The sequence below is a fragment of the Aulonocara sp. 'chitande type north' Nkhata Bay genome, linkage group LG5 (assembly GCF_057382095.1).
Source record: "Aulonocara sp. 'chitande type north' Nkhata Bay isolate Kocher_YH1m ecotype deep benthic linkage group LG5, A_spYH_male_GT1.1, whole genome shotgun sequence".
NCBI classification, from domain to species: Eukaryota; Metazoa; Chordata; class Actinopteri; order Cichliformes; family Cichlidae; genus Aulonocara; species Aulonocara sp. 'chitande type north' Nkhata Bay.
In genome coordinates, this window is record NC_141348.1 from 13841054 (window position 1) to 13861051 (window position 19998).

General features: G+C 40.5%; 1 protein-coding gene across 1 annotated transcript; it reads left to right on the forward strand.

Moving 5' to 3' along the window:
- The first annotated feature begins 7717 nt into the window (after positions 1 to 7717).
- On the forward strand, positions 7718 to 13207 carry setmar (SET domain and mariner transposase fusion gene). The gene is made up of 2 exons (XM_086291426.1): positions 7718 to 7876; positions 10093 to 13207. The coding sequence occupies exons 1-2, from the start codon at positions 7718 to 7720 to the stop codon at positions 10882 to 10884; spliced, it is 951 nt and encodes a 316-aa protein (XP_086147552.1). The 3' UTR covers positions 10885 to 13207.
- Positions 13208 to 19998: the final 6791 nt, after the last annotated feature.

A 19998-nucleotide genomic window follows, 5' to 3' on the forward strand; every position in this document is an offset into this window, starting at 1 on the left:
GAAACAAACAGCAGTTCCTCTAGTAGCCATTTGAAGCTCATCCCAAAATGTTAAAATGCCCAATTTTGCAATAAAATTAGCAAATGTATCATCTGGTATCAAAAAGGAATTTAGTAATCTTTTTGGTAACACTTTATAACACCACCTGTGAATAATGCCTCTTTTTTAAATAACTCATCATGTGATCTGACACAGGCAGCTGCATCCTCTGTTACCTGTGCCACAGTTTTGGTAGGCAGGGGTACCTGTGTTTGTGGGATAGTTTGCCAACAAAGCTGGCCAGTGTTAAAACTTCAATCCTTCATCCAAATATGGGCACGTTTGGATTAAAAAATATGGCAGCAGCCAAAAATGCTAAGCTAAGCTTGGTAAGAAAAAAGAAATAGATGGGCCGTCTTGGTTTATATTATAATCTGTGGAGCCATTAGCACTGGTGGTGCAGCAGGATTAACATCACATATGAAGTAATCTAACAGCTAAATTCAGTAATTACGTGACACTGACAATTATATTGCTGCTTGCTTAAAAGCAGGGGGGCTTCAGTTATCTGCACCGTGAGCGGGTTAAAAGAGAAAAACTGAGCACAATGAACAGATTTCAGTTTGTGCGCAGGAGGTAAATAACAGAGTGGCCTACAGTGGCAATATGAACATTACTTTAAACCAACAAGAGCAGGGTGGTGAAATCCAAACTGCATCCAGGACTGTAGCCTACGATTTATGTTGCTAACCAGAAATTATAGGACAGTTTAGTTCAACTCAATTTTACTTGCCATATAGTGCCAAATCACAATAACTGTCGCTTTTATATCCTGTTGTAGTGCATTTTGGATCGTTTCAGTGAATAACGAAAAATTATTGTAACAATCAGTGTGATAAATGACTTTCTCAGAGTAAGTAATTAAATAATGTACTGCTGTTATAAAAAAGATTAACCTTTTTTTTTTAGCAATGGCCATCAGCAGGTGAAAGTGTCTGACTATTATGAATATATCAAAAATCTTTGTATAGTCACAGTTTCCAAGTGACACAGCATGATGGCCTCATGATTCACTGATTTCTTATTTATTTATTTTCATTGTATATAAGAGGTTGGCAGCCATGGTTTTCACTCAAATTAAAATTAAGAACTTTCCTCCAGGTCGAGAATCAGTTGGAAATGCTCTCATACCAGCATGTTTATATACACAGTAAATAATACACCTGGGAGATATACAATGAAGCATGTTTGACATAGACAAGCTTAAAACTTGAGCTTTGGATTAACAGTTATCACGATGGTGTTTGCCAGCTTTCATTTCGGACACACGCTTTCTGCTCCAGGTTATGTGCACTCTCACATAAAAGGGGGCACTTGACGTGTCATTTGACAGTTCTGCTGTACAAAATGGATTGATTGAGCACTCCTTACTCCAGTCAGAGACATTACCAGAGGAACAGCTGATAGAGATCTATAAAAAATGCAACTGTCAAATACAACACTATAAATAAAACAGGAGCGCAGACCTAATATTGCAGAAACTCAGCTTCATTGGCGATTTGACCATCAAAAGTGTGCACAGAGGTAAAATAAATATATTGATATCTTTATAGTAGTGCTCACTGTGCTTTTAGTGCTGCTTTTTATTTCTAAGATGAAAGCTGCACATTAAAGCTGTGAAACTTTAAAAGGCATATAGTTGAAAGGTAAAGGTTAGTCTGTGTGTTCAGCTCTGATACCACCCCGCTGTCTCTAAAGGAGACACGGAAATCACTTTAGTCTGTCGCCAGCTCAAAGTTGAATGAATTTTATTGATTGAATAGGTATTCTTATTGGCCTACAAATGTAATTTATCAGTTTAGTAATCTGGGTTCTAATAGCTGAAATTCCAGCAGTGTAACAAGAAAAGTGTTGGCAGCAGATTTGAACCAAAAAAATTTACATTTTTTATTTAAAAAAAAAATACATTTTCTGCATCACAATCTGAATGTGAATAAATGCAAATTCCAGTGACAAAGTGAAACACAGTTTATGCTGTAGTAGTTTTGCAGTAGTAGTTTTTAGTTTTGTAGTTTTTAACCTCAACAGGTTGCACCTACAATACATTTCTTCAACAGAGAATCTACATTGCTCTATATTAATAAACCTGTCACTTCCAGCTGATTTAAACTCTGAGCATAGCCTGCTTAAGATCAGGTAATATCTGCAGTATATGGAAAAGATATATATAAATCTTATAAAGTTTGTATCTGTCTTGTGTGAAACTTGTATGAAAAGCATACAAGAGTGAAAACAGATATAAGATCCCTTGAAAAATTATATAATGAAACTTGTATGTTTTGGATACTTACTAAAACAATATATGAAAGTAATGAGAAAGTGGCCACTTTCATGAGTAAATCATATAAGTTTTTACTGTTTCTTATCCATATGGATTACTTTGGTGCTGAACACATAAAAAGAGAGCCTTTTCGTAGTGGCCAACGCTCACAGTTAGCATTTAGCTTACACCATCATTCCACTTAAGAACAGCTTTGCAGACTCGCATGGCTCGAGAGAGGCGTGCAGTCATTCGGCACTTTAAGTTTTAACATCAAATTCAATTTTACCAGCAAATATTTGCCGAGAATCATATAACCTAGCTTCTTTTTTATTCAAGGAAACAAGGCTAGTTTGCAACTGTTTTTTTCACTTGCTGTGATAATAACACACCATTAAAAAATATTCACTGCTGAGTATTGGATTCATTCTCTGCAAGCTGACATCTCACAGACAGCCCATTTCATGCCCGTGTGCATGCAAAGACAGCATGCATATGGCTTTCAGAAATATGGAGCCCGTTTGGCTGCATGATAGTTACTGATCAAGGACTGAACATCAGCAGTGAACAGTGAGCACACCCACTGTTTTATACTCTGACAGTTACAATTTACAAGGCAGAAGCTGAAGAAACGCAACATGTGCATAGACACGAGCTAATGTGAAATCTGCGCCATGGTATTGTTCTAATGATTTCTTTGAACTTAACACTGACACGTTCTAATTCCATGGACGTGAAGTGAACGGCTACGTTTAAGGGAACATGCTTTTAGACCCTTATTAATGTAGGTACCTGCCTAAACTTTTGACCTGTCTGTCAAAGAAGGCTAAATGCAAACAAATCGTCTTCAGTGAGAAATTCTTTCTTTTCTCTCCAGAGTGGAAGAGGTCCTGCTGAGAAAGTGTCCATTGGTTATTACACCCATTTAAAACACAGGGACTGACCCCGTAGCAGGCTAAGTGGAAATTGACAAAGGGTATCGATTTGATTTAGAAGAATGGAACCTCTTGAGAGATTCAGCATCTTTACAGGGATCCTGCTTGGCTGAGTTCATTTGTGAAAGCTGTGCATTGATTGCAGTGCTCTTATTCCCATTTTTACTCTGTAAAACACCGAAACACTTTTGCTACTGCGTGTTATTCTTGAGAGTGACAGGAATTTAATTATAGTAACTAAATGTGACTACAATACAGATCTGAGTTCGTTATAATCATACATAAAAGTCAGATTTCACTCTTTTACCATCTTAGCAATGTATTATTTTTCCATTTCTTTTTCTGGTGTAATTATTGTTATTATTGCCTCCTGTTACCTTTGTAATCATATCTTACGTGATACTTTTGCTGGTCTGCTCAAACCAACATTGCACAGGATTAGAAAATGAAGAAGAATCATAAAGAATTAAAATAAAATAAAACTTTTATGTCAATATACTGATACAGACTGGTGCAAAAGTCTTGAGTCAACCCTAGTTTCTTTATAGTTCCCTATCTGAAAGTCTTAAAGCTATTCTTTGGCTGCTTTTTCACTCATTTTAGTCCAATCTTTGTACCTGAGCCAAAGTCATCTAACACTGACCTATCAATCATTCAATTATAAAAAAAAAGACACCTCACTCAAACTTATTCAAGAAGAGTAGGATCATCTTGAAATCTCAAATGCTCTTCATGAAACCTGGGGAACTATTCTTGAAGACTACCTATAGAAACAACAAGAAAGTCCGGGCTGTGATGATGAATAAAGGCGGTCATACCAAATATTCACTCTTAAAAACTCTGTTTTACCCTATATATTTTATTTCCAGGTATGTTTGCACGTTTCAATAATTCACGGCATCGATTTCTAATCGTTCTAACAAAATATAAAGAAATGAGGGTTGGCATGAGATTTTAGGACATTACTTTTTCACTTTTTCATTACTTTACTAGGCCGACACATCTGGGATCACTTTGACTTTTATGTGAATGAACTAAAACAAGTTTGACACCACTGCCTCATTAACAGGTCCAGTATTCTGTAAACAGAGAAAGTATTCAGTATTTAACTTAGACCAAGATTTTCTCTTATTTAATGCTGACAGTATTGAGGGTTTTAGTAAAGGCCAATTTTATTTATTTATTAACTAGTTTTAATCATTTTGGCCTGCGACATTCTTAATATAGCAGGTCTTGACTGTAATTTAGGGTGACAGGAGCATCTTGTTTGTGCGTCTTTCAGATGCCTGCAAAAACAAAAAAGTTTCAATCAAAACCTGGAGCTCTGTCTAACTTATTGTCTTCTTGTAAACTTCTCACTAACTTTATTCATTCTTCAAACTCAGAGTGAAGAGCTAAATATGAAGCTTGCCTCAGGAGGCTGATGAACTCCTCTGACTCCTTGCTTAATTGGTTTTGCAAAATCTTGCCATTTGAGTGAAACACATTGTAACTGCTGTTGCCTGGCAGCAGAGGAAGGCACATCGAAGTCTCGTGGGATTACAGCTAAAGGGTGCGTGAATGCGACCCGAAGTTACCTGTTTTCAACCACCCAAATCCGAAAAAACACAAACACGACTCTCCCAACTGCCTCTGCGACTGATCCAAACACGCCGCTTTCCCTGTTTGCTTCACTCCCTTTGATGGCCTCTGAGTAACTTGGAGGAGCAGTTGGAAGAAGCCCCTTTGAAACCTCTCGGGTCAGCTTGTCATAATCACGCCTTCTCGCGCTGACACAGACAGATGAGGAAAACCTTTGAAAATTTCTTTGTTCTCCACTGTCAGAGTCGACAACAGGGCATCCAGCAGGCCAGGCCACGGCACAGCTTTCCTCGCAATCTGGAAGAAGGATCGCAGCCAATTTGAGGCCAAGTCAATCAGCACAGTATCAGAGGGAGTGCCTCACCGTGGTTGATAATCTCCCCGGAGAACATGCTCTTTTCAAGCCTTTGGTTCATTAACTCTCGAACCAGTTGCGGTCCAGCCTCGGCTCCTTTGTGTTGGGACGCGTGTGTGTTCTCATTAAAATCAAAGGATCCCGAACAATGGCGCCTACCACGGACCCCCATCAACCTGCCTCATCTGGAACAAGTGAAGCTGTTTCACTCCTTTATAAACCAGCACAAGTACAACCACAATGCCAAGTCATATTATGTCCTCCTCTGGATGTGAGAGAGAAAAAAAATACCACATTCATATTTAATTATTTAAAAGCAACATTTTTCAAATGTAAGCTTGGAGATATACAGCTTGTTGTTTAATTAGGGCATCAGACTATGCGCCCTATATACACTGCTCAAAAAAAAATTAAAAGGGACATTTTGAGAACAGAAGAAAAAAAAATCATGCTGATATCTGTACTGGTTAGGACTGGGTAGTGCTTTAGGAATGAATGAATGCCACAGTGTGTAAGCAGAGTTGAAAACTATCAGCCTACAAAGTGAAAAAAAAACAAAAGTGATCACATAATTCGACCATCATTGATGCTGACAGCAGCCAAATGAAAAAGTGGTGGAATACAGTCAAAAAGTTCCTCAGAGGATGAATTATGAGTTTGTAATTCCCTGATTTTCACCATTTAGTCAAACGTTTTTTCTTGGCCTTTGCATTATTTAAACAGCAACAAGCTAACAATTGTGCCACTTAAAATTAATTGTAAGAGCACTGCTCTGATCCACTGCACTGTGGCCTTTTCAGCATCTCTTTTAGTGTCAAACACAAAGGTGTTTGTAGCAAATCCTATAAGTCCTGTAAGTTGCGAAGTGGGGTCTTTGTGGATCAAACTTGCTTTTCCAGCGTATCCAAGCAGTGGGGAATATGGAGGATAATAAACACTCTTAGAGCTCTTAGTCATGTTCTTCAGACTATCCCAGAACAGCATCTGCAGTGCAGCCTAGCAGATTATCCTGCAGCAAGACACCCCTTCCATAAGACAGTATTCATGGTCATGTAGACAGTAGGTATCAAGGTAATATACAAAAATCTCCCAGCAGAATATTGCACTGAGCCTTATTCTTGAAATACAGTCAGTGTGGACACTTGACTAGTATTTGTCTGCAGTCCCAAATGCTCTGCTCTGTTTTTACAACCTTTCCACAGGCTTGGCTTTCCTTGGACCGCATTTGGTACATCATACCAAAATAAGTGTTATATTACAGCATCTATCAGTGAGGTTTTTTTAACCACAACCATTCATTTATACTCCACAATGTATGCTTGCCCACCACTGAAAAAGCAAAAGGGCCTCTTTGGTTTGGTTTGTCTGTTCTTGGGTACTTGAGAAACACGGCAGTGCAACACAGTCGACTAAAAGAAGAGAACCTGTTCCCTCCTTAGAAAGAAAGGACTCATTCAGAGGTAAGAGTAACACAGTGATTCTCATTCTCAGGTGATTACAAACTAATAAAAATTTAACTGAATATTAAATTAATTTTCTGCCAATATATTCTTCTAAATTCTGCACACTGGACCAAAATAGCACTTGCCATTGCATGACCTCATAGAGATCAAATGGATGAAAACTCATATATTTTGGATAATTAAGGGGAATTCTAAATCTGTTCAATAGAACTGATCAAATTGACAGATTTTACAATTTGCACAAATAAACAGATAAAGGAGATCTCGTGGTACATGTTTCAAAAGCTTTTATATTTGTCAGTCCCTCATGTTGTCCACTTAGTCAATTTGTCAATTAGTTTATTGTCAAAAGCTTGCATTTCACTTCAGTTGATTGAATATGCAGTCCCAACTCTTGATGCAGGCTTACTGACAGCACTAATTTCGCCCAAGGACAAAGATGAAGGCTGGTTCTCAAAGGAAAATCCTCGGTCACTTGTGTGCACCATGGAAATGCCAGCTGACAATGTGACCTCCCTCCATCTGCTTCTGATAACCACCACAGAATAAAGCACTGCATATCAATTACACATGCCAGTGTAACACCACAGAAAGGTTAAACATGGAATCTCTGCATGGTTGAAGAGATGGAAGATGAGGATGCAGATGAAAAGTCCCATCGCAGAAAACAGAAGGTATAGCACATTAAGCACATAAGGTTGTTCAGCACTTTAAATGCACTTTAAAATGTTTGGCTTCTGTTAAAACAAGTGCTTTCCTCTCTTGCAAATGTGTTGGAGATGAGGACTCAAAAGAGTCATACTAGTGCTTTCCTGGTGAAATACTGCCATCTGCAGGCAATACTGGAAGCAACTGTAGGATGAAGTGCAAAGGATGCAAGAACAACTGAAGACCAAAGACGGAAAGAAGTTTTTTTTTTTCTCAGTAATAAGAAAAAAAATAATGTCATAAAACTGATTGATTTTGTGTTTGAACTCTTCATTTTCACGTGGAAAAATAAGTGTCCTTGTCCAGCTGGTCAATAATGGCCATCAGGCTTTAATTGCTGTGGTGTAATGCCACCACTAGAGGGCGAAAGTTGCTAATGAAGCCACCGGAAGTTGGTTTGTTGACATCTGTAGCAGATTCGCTGTTTCAGGCAGCTACAGGAATGAATGTGACTGACGCGCACGGCGGTGATCTGAGTCGAGGTCTGGAGGAGGTTCCCGTTTTATTTGAAGGACTGGCATTTCATACTTTTCAGGTAACGATACTTTAACTCGCTTTTCTCTCTATTTGAACACGTTTGAGCATTTCAAAACACTGCACCGATATTTTAGCCGCTATGTTTAGCTAGCTTAGTGTAAGGGTGGTTAAAATAGAAGTAGTTCTTGCCTATTAATGTGGTGACACTAAAACTTTAATTAAACGTGTTGTAAGTTAAGACAAACAGCAACGATACAGGCCAATTACTATTTTTCCTAGTGGTGTTTAGATTAATCATGGGACATCGGAATTTTTAATTAAACTTGGTGGGAACACAAAAAACATAACATAAAAAGCTTTTTAAAACATCTCAGATTAACTGTCCTGTGGATATGTAACTATAAATAAGTAGTACGTAGCTGTACAATATATGGACAAAGCCACTGGGCCAAAACCGCCTGGGCAACTTTTATACACTATGATCCTCAGCACTTAGTGACGTGGCCTGTCACTTAATGGCGTTAGTAAGTTCCTAAACCCTTGCACTTTGCAGCATCAACACTACTTACAGTTGATCATGGAATATCTTTAAAAGAAGAAATTTCAAGAACTGACGTGTTGCAATGATGGTATCCTGTTGCAATACCACACCGGAATTTATTGAGGTCTTTACAAAGACCCATTCATTCACAAATGTTTTTAACAGCAGACAGCATGGCTAGAAGCATGATTTTTATACACCTGTGGTCATGAGATTCAGATATTAAGAGGTAGTGTCCAATACTTTGGTCCGTATAACGTATTTTGGATGAGACACACACAAAAATATGCAAATATAATCAAAATGTGAGCACTAATATTCCCTCCATTTCTCAGAAACTCGTCCTTTTAGTTTTACGTCAATGCTCGAGCCTGTGCCAGCTGTCATAAAGGCACAGGTACAACATGAACGCATAAAATAGTGTTTTTAGTTTGCTGTAACAGGTAGCCACACACCATTATCCAAAAGTAGTCATTAGCAATTCTAATCGCTAATGCTGCCATCAGCTGTTTACTGGGTGGTTAATATTTTAACACCTTGCAATTATAACACTTCATTTCAGTCTTGACACAAATGAAAAACTAATGTTACTGTCTGTGTGTCTTGTTTAAACCGAAACTGCTGGAACTACATATTTTTTAATAATAAATAAAGGGCCAGTAATTACCAGGAGTGGAAGGAAAGTGTTTTGGTCAAAATGTAATGATTAAGCCATCGTTAACATTAGCTTTCAAAGTTGAGTTCAAGCTTCATATTCACCACGCATCATACGAACAGTTGTATTCAGCCAACATGAGTGTTTTTATTATGTTCTAATCATCAGAAAGCTCACAAGATGTCCGAGTGAAGTGCCAATCACCGTATGTGTAGGTTGTTACATTACACATTTATATAGTGTACATGCTTATTAGATGGAATTTGAATACATTTGTATTACACTGGAATTACTTCTACAATTCCCCTCCCCTAATATTGACTTTGTGGCCGTGGCCTCGATGACAGCTCAAACTGAGATCACAAATTAAAACTGACGTGCAGTGAGAGTGGACTTTGAATCACAGCTCCTCTCTCTACCTTCTGTTCATGCCCTGTGCAAACATGGACATAAAGTAGATGCATGCCAAAGAGATGTATGGTGGTGCTGCTCCAGGTCACCAGTGTAACTCTCATTTATATGATTTTGAGTGTTGATACCAATGTTATGTTATTTTAGAGTTTCAAAAAAGACTAATACTGTGTAAACGGATCAGCCAAACAAACAGAAACAATGCTGTAATTCATTAATGCCATTTAAAAGATGAGTATAAAAGTAACCGAGTGATCTAGAAAACCCTCAGTGTCAAAAACCTCCTAAAATCCTGGTGGTTTTTAGCACTTTTAAATGCAACACATTGTTTTACCAACAGATGGCAGCAAAGCATCACAGCCACATTACCAACACGCAGTACAAGAAATAACTGCCTCCTAAACTTCAACTCCTTACTCGTGATGCTCCAGAGGACATATTATGATTGTGTGTGTGGATGTGGTTGTTAATGGAGGTTGACAGTTTTCAGATACTTAAAAGTCTTGTATGCTTAAACAAACTGTCCAAAAAAAACAAAAGAATTTGATTACTATCTGTGGATTGTCTTCTTCATCTGTATTGTTTTACACAATTTCCACAAGTTGTTGTTTTTTTTGTTTTGTTTTTTAAATTGCAACGCTCATTGTATCTTTATGTTGTCTTTCAGTACTCTCCAGATAACGTTCAGGGGCCAGGATCCACTGAAGACCCCAGTGAAGTTACCCTTCCTGGATGCTCCTGCCTTTCCCACTCGTGCTGCATTGACAGCTGTTCCTGCCTGCAGACCCATGGCCAGACGTATGACGGCACAGGCACGCTGCTCAACCTCAACAGAACAGACTCGGGTTTCTGCTCACCTGTATTTGAGTGTAATGCCCTTTGCACCTGCAGTGACGATTGCTCTAACCGGGTGGTGCAGAGAGGGCTGCGGTTTAGGTTGCAAGTGTACAAAACCCGGGACAGGGGCTGGGGAGCCCGGACACTAGAGAAAATCTCACACGGGGCATTTGTATGTGAGTATGCAGGGGAGGTGATCAGTTTTGAGGAGGCCAGGCGCCGACAGCTTGCCCAGAGGTCTGAAGAAAATAATTACATTATCGCTGTAAGGGAGCACGCGGGCACGGGCTCCGTCACTGAGACGTTTGTGGACCCCGCCCAGGTGGGAAACGTGGGTCGCTTTCTCAACCACTCCTGCATGCCCAATCTGGTCATGGTGCCAGTGCGTGTGCACTCTGTAATTCCCAGATTGGCGCTGTTTGCTGGACGGGACATTGAAGCTCAGGAGGAGCTGACATTCGACTACTCAGGAGGATACAGTAACCAGCGTCCTGCAGAGCTGCTGCCCATGCAAAGCGATGCACAGGCCAGGAGGACAGATGGACTCCAGAAGAAAGTGTGTCGCTGTGGTTCCAACAACTGCACACAATTCCTTCCTCTGGATTTATCCATTCTCAGCTGAAATTATCATGAACATTGGGGAAAGATTACTGTAAAACAGAGACCTTCAGCTTTTCTTTTCTTTTGTTCTGATGCTTATTAATTCATGTCTTTGTGTTCTTAAAATCTTCATTAATTCAGCTGCTTGTTAGCACAAGACAACGCAGCATGTTGGTGGCTCCATGAACACAATGAGCTGGATGAGTCATGTCTGTGCCCATCTCTGCTTCCTTCCTGTTTGGTCCCCTGAGTGTCTGCTGACCTGCCACTGTCTTAATGCCGTCTCCCACTAACTGCGAGATGATGCAATGAAAACAAGAACAATTAGATTCTTGCTGACATTCTTATCTGTTCTTTCACTTGTATAATCTATTTCATGTATTAGGACAGGCTTGTTCCCAGGTGATTTACAGTCTTATAGTTATTGTCCTGTCCTGGCCCATTTCTCACACCATACATGATTCTGGAAGAAGTAGTGAAGTCATTTGCACTGGCAGGTGTGAAAGAATGATGTTTAATAGGTTTCCTTTTATAGTCACATAGGATCAAGATTGGAACCTCTGGTAGAGCTCAGTGCAAGTAAAGACGTGAGATGTTTTATTCCAAAAAGGAAAACTCACATAAAAGGTGATAATTGTCATTTGTCTCCATCTGCTTGACATGTCTCTGTTGTCGTTGTGCTACACAGCCACCTTTCATAGATATCCTCAGCTTCTCATAGCACTCAAACCTCAAGAGAAGTGGGACCAATTAAAAAGAGCCGCGGGGTATAGTTTATATAGAAACAGACCTTATTCCCCTGTCGGAGGGGGGGGCAAGGTGTCCCACTTAAGTGTGACCATTCTGAAATCAGAACCTTCTCTCAATCTGCCCCATTTCTAGTCTAGACCTGCTTTCATCTTATTAATATCCACATCTGGGTTAATTAGGATGGAGACCATGTTTCATCCAGAAATGGGACCAGTACTCCAGCCACAGTGGGGCTGAGAAAGACTAGCGGCAGTGGTGGTGGTGGTGGAAGGAGTGGCAGTCTTCTGTTAATTGGAGACCGCTGTCAAGTTGATTGGTTTTCGTGTCACCCAGTGGAGAAGCAAAGTGCCGTATCAACCTATATTCCTTCCTCTCTTAGGGTTACCTGGAATTCTTTCTGTTCGTTGAGCCTAATCTGATCCACGTTCAAACTTAAAGGAGTCATTTGGATTTCTAATATTTTTCTTCCAAAGAGTTGGATGAGAAGATCCCTTGCATCAGTCTGGACATTTGAAAAACACCCCAGCTTTAAAGCATTTTTAAAATGTGCTAAATTAAACTTTGGGTATTATAAAAAAAAATACACAACATGTCTGACACCTCCCCTGTCTGACTCCAGTAACACAGTACAAATGTCCAGTGTTATACAGCAGATGCTAACATGTAGCATGTAGTCAGAAATAGCCAGGCAATGTGTCTGGATGCTGCTGAGCCTGTGGCCTTGGACTCAACATTAACAGAGAAATGCAGAACAGGAGTAATTGTGCATATGTAACATAAAAGAGAAGAGTGTACAAAGTTATACATCATATTATATATCATTTGTATAACTCGTGTGTGCAGCATCTGCTATGTCTTTAGTTTAAGGTCAAGTCCTTAGAATTCTTCTGGTCTTTTCTTTGTTTTGCCTTTGTGAAAAATTAGATTCCACTGTCAGTGCAAACAAAAAAAGACAAAAAACAAAAAAAAAGAACAGAGTGTAAGAAGAAAAACAATCGGTCTTCAAAATCATGACTCATGTCATTTTATTTTGAGTCAATGTCCCTGGAATCCCCATGGCAACCGGCTGTGTGTACACGCGGTGGTTTGGACAGCAGCGGTTGGTTCGGAGGTGCACGATGGATGAGCTCAAATCCTGGCTGCTACATGTATGGCTCCTTTCCAGGGTTGTCACCTAGCAACCAGCAGTTAATCACATGAGGTGAACTTCCCTACCAGACACCCTCCCAGCTCCCTCCACCAGTCGGGGGAAAAAAATAAGCCAAACATGCTTTACAGTGCCATGTCACTGTGGGACTGGATTTTGACCGTAGACTGCGGTCATTATTTCTGCATGTGTGTGGTAGCGGCTTGAATCAGTGTTCAGGACAAATCAAGAAACTGGAATGTCCAAAAAATTCCACAATAGGATGACGTGCTGTTTCATACCAGTGTGACTAAAATGTACTCTTTTGGATCTTTTCGAGAATTTTTGGTATTTATTTTATGAAATGTTACTTGGATATCTGCATAAAGAACTTCTGCTAACATAACTTCAAAGTGAGACTGTGCAACCTTTGACAGTACACATTCTTTTTTGTAGCGGGTCATTCATAAATTAAATAGCTCTGAATACTAAAAACATGCACTACAGCTCTATATTGGGTTTCTATGTGGTGTCAGAATCCTAAATTGGGAAATTTAAGAACATGTCAAAATACAGCATTCAAGTTATTGCTGTGTAACTGAAATTAGTTAACCGACTCCAAGAATTTATTGCTGCGTTAGAATGGCGCAGATAAACATGTCATGGGTTATCGCTGAAGTAAAACAAAAAGCAAACACTGTAGCTGGGTAGATGGCATGTTTGTACCTTCCTGTTTATGATCTTTGTTATCTCAGAGTGCCTCATGATGATGGATTTAGTAACGGTTAATTCATCATAGAAATAAGTTTCATGTCTTTTCTGTAGAAAGTTCAGTGACAATTTTAACACTGTCTCTTTTGCAAAGGGTAAACAAGCAGTTAGTCACCATACTTAGCATTAGGACAGAAAATGGCTTCCCGCAATGCACTATTTCTTCTTCACTCATCTCTTTGTCACTCTGTGTTTATACAAAACTCTGCTCAGAATCAGAAAGGGTTTTATTGCCAAATGTTGAGCAGGTTTACAACATTAGGAAATTGCTGCGGTACTTAGTGCAAACATACTGTCATATAACGCTTAAATAAACATAAAAATAAGAATTAAAAGTGCTAACTAGATAGATATATATACATGAGTGCAGGTGATGATCAGTGCCAAACATGGAATGATGCAGTGAACACAGTGTAGGGTCATGTGTTAGGGGTGGGAACAGTCATATGGTTATTGTTCATGAGTCCAACAGCAGAGGGGAAGAAACTGTTCTTATGGCGAGAGGTTCTGGTGCAAATGGACCGGAGCCTCCTGCCTGAGGGGAGCAGGTCAAACAGACTGTGTCCAGGGTGAGAAGGGTCAGCTGAGATCCGAGCTGCACGCCCCAGTGTCCTGGAGGTGTACAGGTCCTGCAGAGATGGGAGTCTGCAGCCAATCACCTTCTCAGCAGAGCGCACAACACGCTGCAGTCTCTGTTTGTCCCTGATAGTGGCTCCAGCGTACCACACGGTGATGGAGGAGGTGAGGATGGACTCGATGATTGCAGTGTAGAACTGCATCATCGTCCGTGTTGGCAGGTTGAATTTCTTCAGCTGCCTCAGGAAGTACATCCTCTGCTGGGCTTTCTTAATCACGGAGGTGATGGTGGGCTCACACTTCAGGTCCTGGGTGATGGTGGTATCCAGGAAGCAGAATGAGTCCACAGAGGTGATGAGGGTGTCAGTCAGGATGATGGGGGGGAGTGGGGCTGTGTGCTTCCTGAAGTCCACAATAATCTCCACTGTCTTCTGGGCATTCAGCACCAGGTTGTTGTGGCTGCACCAGGACACCAGACGTTCAACCTCCCTCCTGTAGGCAGACTCATCCCCGTCCGAGATGAGTCCAATAACGGTGGTGTCATCTGCAAACTTGATTAGCTTGACAGACTGGTGGGTGGAGGTGCAGCAGTTGGTGTACAGGGAGAAGGGAGAATCATTAGTTATGTTTAATTCTTCGCTCCCTTCTTCCACGAGTCTTTTGTCCTGTCTCTCTCCCCTCACCCCCAACCATTCCCAGCTGATGCCCCTCCCTGAGCCTGGTTCTGCTGGAGGTTTCTTCCTGTTAAAAGTGAGTTTTTCCTTCCCACTGCTGCCAAGTGCTTGCCCATAAGTTGGGGTTTTCTCTCTGTTATTGTAGGGTCTCCACCTTACAGAATAAAGCAGCTTGAGGTGACTCATGCTGCGATTTGGCGCTATATAAATAGACTAGAATTGAACTCAGAGATGAATAGAAGAGTACAGTGCTGTCAGAGCACTCAGTCTTCCTTTAAGAACAATTCTTCATTCTTCTATATAATATGTCTGTTTTCATCATGACACCTCTGCTTCACTGCCCCCACTTTGATTTGGCCTGATAGGCTTTACCTAAATGTCTTGCCTGGTGTAGCTCGAAAGGACAAAAGATAAGGTACACCTTGATCCTTATGTGAGCAATGCATCACATTGATAAAGGAGCGAGACACTATTTAAGGGTGAATGAACAGTGGAGAAATTACAACTGGCAGTCCATTTGTTCAGAAGTGGGGCACCTCTCTGATGAGGGAGCAGATGTCCTTGTCTTGAATCCCGCAGCCAAATCAAGGGGAAAAGAAAAAATGACAGATATCTGCGGGGCCTCATATGTCAAAGGCATTTCAAATTCCAGTTTGGGACACATTTTAAAACTCTTGACTTTGTTGTTTCAGTGTTAAGAGAAGACATATTTTAATCTGCAGTCTCTTTCAACAACACGTCATTAATTCTAATGTGTTTTAAAGAACTTGACAACACCTGACTAGCTGTGCTCTCTCAGGTTGTAGCAGAACACATAAAACATTGGCCTTTGTGCTGACATAATTGTCAAATGTGTGAAATAAGTTGTTTTTTGTTCTCATTGAAGCCATCAGAGCAAAGTATCTCAACGTTCAATAGGACTGCTGGCTGCTCTTCTAAGGAGTCACAGTAGTTTTTTTCCTTCCCTCCCCCTGTCGTGCTCTGATCTAGCGGAGTAAATTGCAATTTGCAGTTTCACTTCAGTGTTAAAGGAAGGTAGCGTTAAAGAGGGTTTTCAACGTGGCTCCTCCCTTCACAGATGTGAAGTTAAATTTGGCCCAGGGCACCTGCAGCAAGCTCAGCAGGAAGTTCTGGAGCCCAAGAAGCACCCGCCTCCACAGCTGCACTCAGTACTGATCAGAACACCACATATGTGCATTTTTTCTACTCTTACATACAACAAGTTGTTAACCAGACCTGTCCTTTGGAGTGTATTATTACTTTAGGAAATGCTTCAGCGAAACGTCACACCATTATTAGTGTGACTTAAATTGAAGGGCGACTCTTGAAAGGATGGATATCAGTTTTAGAGAACCTGAAAATAACCGGTTTAATCACAACCTCACTTATGCCAAGGATTTCCACTGATATAATCACTGTCATTATTTTCCACTGCAATCACAAGCTTTGCTTAATGACCCGCTGTTTCACAGGTTTAAACGCTTGGTTGAGCAAGAGTGCGTGTCGGCATAAGACGACTCATCTGCAGGCTATTACACTTAAGGATATTTAAATCATGTGCAGCAGTTCACTGAAAAATATAAGCCCCAGTTCCATTATTGGTCTTGTCATATCTTTCCACCATATAACAGAGACTAAGTTTAGTAAGCTGCTACTTTATAGCATGCAGTGAAAGTGAAGCTGGAGTCCTCCCATCCTCCTGATCCTAATGATTACCCGTCTTTAAAACAGCTTATGGAACATGTTCTCCAGGTTAAATAAGTGACTTCAGACCACTGTCTCCTCCTCCAGATATTGTTTCCCTCAGTGGGACTGGGTCACACAGGAAACTCTGCTAACGTCCACCTGTGCACATCAGACGCCTGGGAGACATATGGATACGGAGTGTCATATTGATTATGCCGTAACCAAGGTGACGTGGTGAAGTGATCCTCTGGTCTGGGCACATTGCTTTTGAAGAGGAGACTCATCGGCCATGAAATATCCAAAGCACACTTCTATCTAGATGCTATCAGACTCACTGTTACATTTTTTTTAGAGTGAGTGGGTTACATTTGCTATAAATTGAATATAGATCCAGCACAAAATGATTTTTCTTATATGAAAAAAAAATCACAAGGCCTAATTAGAAAATCTCTGCAGCTGGTCTAATCAGACTATTTCCATTGGGGATATGCAGGCCATTATACCAGCATAATTATCTGGTATTTTTAGGGAGGTAGATCTCTACTTTATGCCCCAGTGTCTTACTAATACCTGTTGTCTTACAGGCTATAAAATAGCTAGGATCTGTATTTCTTTACAGCTTTGAGATGAAAAAAAATCTCTTATCTTATCTCCTTCTGGTTAATTATGTTCTCCTATTTCACTTCTTTTGCTGTCATTGGTCAACCACTAAGCACGTACAGGAAGCTTCCTCCGAGCAGCTTGCTTTCATGCATCGTTGGGGCTGCCAACTACCCTGCTTACCACTTGTCTGCATGTGGTTCTGTGTGTGCAATCTGACTAAAACTGAAGTACCATGTGTGGACTCGACTCCACGGGGGTGTGATGTCATTCACAGCCTGCATACGTCACGTACTGAAAAAGGCTGGGAGACCAGGAGAGGAAAGCAGATTGTTGTCTCTTTTCAGACTTTGCAAGAAGATCCTGTGCTCAGTTAGTGTGTTTTTACACCACATTTGTTTACGGCACATTTGTTTACGCCATCTGCCGCACAGTTGTGCATGTTGCATGCTGATATTGACTAAGCTATTGGTTTAGGAAGTCCAATAAAAATAATTTCCGTTGGGATTCAGAAGTAGTATTAAAAAAGCACCAGGAGTCAGCCAACCTAAAACAGAAATGAGCCTTTATAAGCTGATGCAACAAACTGAGAAACACAAAGCAAGAACCTGGTACAGGAACACTGGAGAGGCTACACAAAACAGGGTAAAGAAGGGACTAGTACATGCACACACATACACACTGGGTGACTGGTGATTAGGCATAGGTGGGAAATAAATACGTGAAGCTAAGACAGTGGGACAGGCAGTCATGGAGGATGGAAAGGAAGAAATAGTATCACAACAGGACACATAATAAAACATGCCGTCAAAGTAAAAACAGGAAATAACTAACTTCACTTCTTAGTGTTAGAAAATACCACTGCAAGAGAATCTCGAAACAAAACCAAACAAAGAAGTATAACAGGAACCATGACAGTGAAGTTCTACCAGTATTCTACATTTAGCTTGAAATTGCTAATAAGTCATTATCTGTGGTTCTTGCTCCCAGTGGCTTCATGCCTTGAGTGGTTTCCTGTCCCAGATCCACAACACCAATAAGAGAGTGATAGGGTTACAGAGCCCTCCTTTCCTCCTTTTTTCAACACTGTAGAGCTGATGTGGACTTGGGAACTTAACGTTATAACAGTGAACACTCTGTCACCAAGAAATGATCTAAACTGAGCTGTTGCCTTTTAATATATCTTTTCCTCAATTTCCCCTATTTTGCTTGTATACCATCATTTCTGATGAATGCGGGGCTTGGTTTCGCAAGCGTGGCCCACACAGGGCCTATCAGAGGCTCAGAAGAGGATACTACCAGCCATTGTGCCTACACATTGCTGCAAAGGGAAGGCCTGGAATCTGCATGAGAATACTCGCTGTAACACATGCACAATGATGAGTCTCACAATCTCTGCTCCCACACAGATGGTCGCTGCATTTTGTCATCCCACTGTCTCCTTTGCACTCCCAGCATGCAGATGTTGTATTTGCTAATTTGATAGTCATTTGTAAATTTAGTGCATCTCCGTCAGCTACGAGATGAATCACCCGTCCTTCCAACCAATCTTGGGTTCTTGTCCACGACCCTTAAATTACATGAGAGATCAAGCTGTCTCCACACCTATCCTGCCTCATATCTATCTATACCGCGGAGTCTGTTGTGTTCATGCATCCTATGTGTGAGTGTGTGTGTGTCTTCCTGGAGCACGTGACTTCTTCACGTTAAAGGAGGCTACTAGAATTAAAACGCTGACCAAAGGAACCCAGAGAATAAAGAGGGCACTGTGTTAACCAAGCTACAAATCAAGCCATTTCTGACATCGTTTTCTGCAATTCACAAAACACAGCAGCAGTTGTGTCCAGTTTTATATTTATAAACTTCCTCCCTAGCCAGTCGTCTGTACAGTGTATCCATGACAACTGAGTACTCAGTGATTTGTGTTCAACTTCACTTAATGTCAAATTCAACCAAAGCTTCTAAATATTTTAGAGTAAAGAAAGGTTAGTGTCTGATGTCGTGAAGTCCTGACAGTGATGCTGAGAGACAAGTCACCCACCTCCCATCTGTCCCCCAATGATTCGGGCAGTCTGTTTTTACATTGTGGTTTTTAATGCTCTTTTGATCGAGATTGTTTCATAGTTGGGTAACGATGATGGATTGGACAGCCGTTAAGCTGGAAGAGCAATTCACTGTACAGAAAGTGACGTAACACACGCAGTAATAATAAGTGGTTTTGTACAAGTAGACTGCGAGATGTGGTCAACACAAAGAATACAGAGCATAAGAGCATGAATATCAGAGGGGTTTTGGCCTTAGATAGCTCTACTACATAACAACATGCAGCCATTTACATCTGAAAGACCCCACTGTGTGTGTAAAAAGCAAATGTGGAATGTAGAAAGTGAAAAGAAGCACTTTTATGGTAATGGACACTTATCCAACCCCATTTAGTCCTCTTACAATCTCTCCACATCCGGTAGCTAAGAAACCAAATCAAGAGCTAATTGATGGGCTTGGTTAATACCACTGGGCCCATTTTTGGGATGAAAGTGCTCTTTCTCCTCGTACATCTCTTGCTTCCTCATTGAAATTGCAATTATGACTCATTATGAATTAATCAAGCTTTTAAGGATTTTCAGATATTCGTGTTTTGGAAGAATTGCTAGGATCACTTTAAGGACTTTCTCCTTCCTATTTTTTTTATTAATCTTTGTAAATTTGGCATCTGGCAGTGCTTACAACTATTTCAGTGCACAGAAGAGTCTGTTCCAGTTCAGTAGCCTAAAATGACACACTGTGGTTTTACTGGGTCGCTGCAAAAAAAAAAAAAAAAAAAATAGATCACTCAAAATTGACTGGGAGAGACTGAGGTTGTGAGGTTGCCAAAGCTTACCTTACAAATTTAAAAAACTTGTTGGCAAGTAGGCAGGTCCATCTCTGTTTCTAGGATGCATAGACCATTTAATTT